The sequence below is a fragment of the Arachis ipaensis genome, chromosome B6, assembly GCF_059453495.1.
Source record: "Arachis ipaensis isolate K30076 ecotype BB chromosome B6, ASM5945349v1, whole genome shotgun sequence".
NCBI classification, from domain to species: domain Eukaryota; kingdom Viridiplantae; phylum Streptophyta; class Magnoliopsida; order Fabales; family Fabaceae; genus Arachis; species Arachis ipaensis.
Window position 1 is genome coordinate 125636962 of NC_142441.1, and position 5174 is coordinate 125642135.

The 5174-nt window shown below is 29.3% G+C and overlaps 1 protein-coding gene across 1 annotated transcript; it reads right to left on the reverse strand.

The window, feature by feature from the left end:
- Positions 1 to 1896: 1896 nt before the first annotated feature.
- Positions 1897 to 3469, reverse strand: LOC107604982 (hydroxycinnamoyl-CoA:piscidic acid hydroxycinnamoyltransferase). Its single transcript, XM_016306711.3, has one exon. It carries the CDS (start codon positions 3392 to 3394, stop codon positions 2027 to 2029), a length of 1368 nt encoding a protein of 455 aa, XP_016162197.2. The 5' UTR covers positions 3395 to 3469; the 3' UTR covers positions 1897 to 2026.
- Positions 3470 to 5174: the final 1705 nt, after the last annotated feature.

Consider the following 5174-nt stretch of genomic DNA (forward strand, 5'->3'; position numbering starts at 1 on the left):
AGTTGCATAATTACGGGAATATTATTAGGTGAGTTTTATAGTTTATTATGATGCGTAAATTATACATTTAAAATAAAAACTAAAATATTTAAAATTTATTAAATATTACTATTTATCTTTTTTAGTAAATTATACATAATCTCAAAATTATATTATTAAGGGAAGCCTTCTTAAGTCTTAACATCGTTGGTCCACCTCTCAAAGCTGACATGTGTCCATCAAAATAACTACAAGTTAAATCTTTATCAAATCTGTACAAGAAATTATAAAACACAATTTCTTGAAAGCAGTCACAGACACAGTCACATGTGAGATGAGTCCAAAGAAGTAATGGCTACATTTATTACATCACCAGGCACTCACGTTTTAGATCGATGGTGGCATAATTATTTACTCGGTAAAGTTTAATGTGGAGAGAGAGTGTGTGGGAGAGTGGCATAATTATTTATAAAAAAATTTAGAGTCTAACATTTTTATTAAAATTTGGTTAATATTTAATTAATAAAATATTATTAAAAATATTATTAATAATTAATTAATAACTACAAATCACAAAATCTACGGATTGCTAATACTTTTTGTTATTTATTTGGTAGAATTTGCTGTGGGAGGAGAGAACATATTTTTATCCCAAAACAGCACCAGCAGGTCCGAAACCCAACATGCAGTATTTTTATAGGTCTCGCTAACATGTTTTAAAAAAGGCACCCTAGGAAAAAAATTTCAAATATTATCTTATTTAATATTTATAATAATTAATAAATACTAAATAAAATTATTTTTAATTATTTTATTAATTTTTGTTATTAAATATTTTTATTTTAAAAAATATATTTAAAACATCACAAAAAATATTTTATTAAATGTTATTAAAAATAGTTTTTATATTAAATATAATAAATTTTAATTATATATACTTTTAAAATATAAAATAATTAAATTCTACTTTTATTTAATTAAGTTGGAGAATGGACAAAATGCAAGCACTCAATGCATACCTAAAACAATATAATGATTGAAAAAAATATACAATCATATTATATAGAAACAAATAAATTAATCACAAAATTAACTATTTATACATAATATATATAAAAAATAAATAAAATATACATAAATATGTAATAATTGATTTTTTAATAATTAATTTAATAATTAATTTTTAATATATATATTACTCGTAAAAACATTTTTCAAAAGCACACATGTGAGAGTTAAAAAATTTGGATATAGAAGTAGGAGGAGTGTTATTCTTAAGGTGATAATTTTTTGTGTTTTTTAAAACTATAGAAGGTATACAAATCGGACCCTCTAATTTGTGTTTAAAAATTTTAAAAAATTTGGAGTACGTACTCCAAATTTTTTTAATTTTTTAAACACAAATTAAACGGTTGAATTTATACTCTGTAAATTAAATCATCTCATATTTTAAAAAAATAATACAGTAGATCACAATTTAAAAAAATATCATTATTAATCTAATATTAAAAATAAAAATGTGCACATGTAAGATTTAGGACATGTTTATTTGTACTTTTATTTTTAGTTTTTTCAACTTTTAGAATCTTACGAAAAAGGTAAAAACAGGAGTTAAAAATAAAAGAAAATTTTTTATTAATTTTATTGTTATTTGCTTTTTTATAAAATTTTTTAAGAATTTTGTTATCCTATATCTTAAAGATATAAATTAAACATACCATAAAAAAATATTTTAATATTATTTATTATTTTTATACATTAAAAATATAAAAAATTTATTTTTGTAATAAATAATATAAAAATATTTTTTATAGTATATTTAATTTATGCCTTAGAATATATAGTAGCAAAATCCAAATTTTAAAGGTAAAAAATATTAAAAGTAAAAATAGTAAAAAATTCCAACCAACCATAATATTTAACTCGAATCTCAAGGTCCCTTGCAAAAATAAATAAACAACAGCCGAAAGTGGTACAAAGAACGGGTCTTTTTTTTTTTTTCAAAAGAAAAAAGTTACAAAAAAAAAGAAGAAAAAAAAAAAACTTATCATATGTCCTCATAGAAGATTTTCTTGAAAGCAGGCATGTGAGCCGAGTCCAAAGAGATAGCCACATGTACCATACCATCACCATTAGGTTTGTTGAGACAAAAGGCTTTACCCTCAGCATCCATATACACAGGTCCAAAATAATAAGGTACACCCCAACCAAAATCAGCATGCTCATATGAGAAATTCATCCAACTCACTACGAATAAGTTCGGATTCCCTTTCGAAGGTCCCTTATGAACACTCTTGGCAGGGTAGTGAAAATTGTACCTTATCAAGTTCATGTCTTTTACATTATCAATGTATTCAAGAGCGGATCTGACGAACTTGTCATCCACCTTGGCGATCGCCCCCTTCACTTTGGCGGCCGCGAACCCCACAGGGTTCTCTATAAGGTCGCCAAAGGTACAAGTAGGCGTCGTCGTAGGGAAAGCTGCGTTTCCCGCGTACACCGGGGGAAGCGGCGGCTTTAGACGGTTCCTGCAGTTAACTAAAGTCGTTAGCCTGGTTGGCTGTGCACTGTTTCCTTCGTATCTTGCTTTACTAACAGACTTCCATAAATGCCCCGCAATGGCCTCGAAACTCGAGAAGGGTTTCGTCATTTCACCGTTACCGTTGGTAGACGTGGCTTTCATTTTGAGCTTCTTGACTTGCTCCCCTGTGAGCTTCATGACTTCGACGGTGACTTTAGCGTCTTCGGTTCCCAATGAACCTAGCCATGGGGGCGGGGCTCCATACTCAGAATGGTCATGACCATTCTGGTCACTGAACTCCGAACCCGTACTCATCTTCCGAGAGTTCAGCTCCGTACGGTCATGGCAAGGATACTGATCAGATTCGTCCAGAGGTTCCCCTCTGGCGAGCTTGGCCCACGTGTTTATGAACCTCATACCGCCAGTTCCGTCGAGTGCGCCGCGGCACATGGCGACGCCGACTGTGACGCCGCCGCAGCTGAATCTGGTGAGCTGAACCGCCAAGATCGGGGTGTCTTCAAGCGGAGCAGAATAATCGATGTTGGGAATGAGCTGAGTGACCAAACCGTTGGGAACAAAGTCTCGAAGATCCTCGAGTGTCTTCCCTTTGCAGGAAGCTTCAATTAGCAAGGCTCCTTTAGCGTTGCAATGGATCTCCCATCTACCACCCTGCGTCCAGCAGAGTCTGCCGGCGAAAGGGTAGTAGATGGAGAGGGCCTTGCTGAGAGCGTCTCTGAGGTTGTGGATGTTGATTTTGTCGAAGTTAGTGGGGTTGTAGGCGTAAAAGGAGGGAGCGTGTGTGCGAAGTTTGATTTGCTCGCAGAGGGAGAAGAGCCTCACTTCTGGTGTGGGCTCTGAAGGGGTCACCGTGTAGGAAGATTGGATGCTCACCATTCTTTTTTGGGGGTGGGGGGAGAGGGGTTGTCGGTGGTTTCTTGGTTGGTTTGTGTGTCCTTCTCTTGCAGCATGTGTGTGTATTTATAGTTGATTATTGCTTATAGGGTATAAGCTTTCTAGAATTAATTCAACCACGAGTTTTTAATTGACAAATTGTTATTGTATAATAAAACACAAATCTGGGATCTGATATAATTGGATTTGCCTCGTAGTTGTTTAGGGATACTGCGGTAAATATTGACCGGTTTTGTGAAAGTTTAAAAAGATCGTAGTTGATTTTGTAGTGTATTGATTAAAAAAAATTAAAACATTTATTTGAACAATAATGTTATCATGTTACAAAGAGTTTAGAAAAGAAATAAAAAATTATTTAAAAAATATTATTTTTATTATTCATATTTTTCATATGTGATTACAAAATTTTTACTAATATATAAATTAAGAGTACGTTAAGAGTACGCTCGTTATGGAATAATATTCTAATAAATTACATTGATTTTTTTTTTAATCTTCTTTGATATTTTTCTGATTTTGTTCCCTAATTATGATATTCTAATAAATACTAGAAGATTAGAAGAATTCATTATTTTTTATCAGTAATTAGTTAATAATATTTAAAGATATTAATTAAAAATATAATATTAAATTATTAAACTAAAGGTATTGAACTATTAAAATATAATGCTAAGTTATTGGATTAAAAATATAATTAAATTTATTTTAATTGAAAATTCTTTTCAATATTTTTAATAATAATTATGTTGCATATACTAAAAATTAGTCATCAAATCAGTCACTTATATAAAATATATATTAAAATATAAAATATACATTTAAAATAAATTAAATAATATATATATATTTAATGTGCACATTACTGATTTAGTAATTGATTTTTTATATGCACATACCATTTTACACTATGATGCATTAGCAAAACAAATTTAAATATTTTATTTATTAATAAAACAATTTTATATTAAAAATTTTAAAAACATATTCTTAGCAAAATCTTTATATTTATCAATTATATCAATAACTACACTGAAAAAGAAATAAATTATTTTGTTATATGAAAAGTAGTGTTCTATCTAAAAATCTTCTATAAACACGTTTAAAATAAGTTAAAAGTAGATATATTAGCATTTTGTTAAGTCTAAATCATATATTTTTCTTTTAAAAAAATTTAGAAAAAAGGATAAATAGGTCATTAATCTTTTGGTCCACATACATTTAAGTCTCCAAGGATTTAAAAATATATTTAAGCCTCTAACATTTTCAAAATCTGGACAAATCGATCTCTCTGTTCATTTGGATCTGTCAGACTCAATGGAAAAATCGAAGGTAACTTCCGTTGTACTGACCTGGCCAATATATATACGGATGCAAACGTGGAAGAGTTCTTAAAATTTGAGACAAATTAGACCTGGGATCAATATGTCTAGGTTTTGAGAAGGTCAATGATTTAAATATATTTTTAAATCTTCAGAAATTTAAATGTTTATGGGTCAAAAGGTCAAGGACCTATTTATCATTTTCTCACAGATTTAATTATTGATTTTGAGATAACTATTAAATCAATACTTAAAAGATTCATGCACAGAGAAAAATAATTCAAAAGATGTTATTGATAAAATAGTCCTTATAAAAGATTATTAATTTTGATAAAAGTGACCAACCATTAATTGAGTTGGATGACGTCAACATTAAATGCTGACCCGATCAACAAAAAAAATGATATGGCAAACGAAAATAATTATAGTTACAAAAGTTCCAA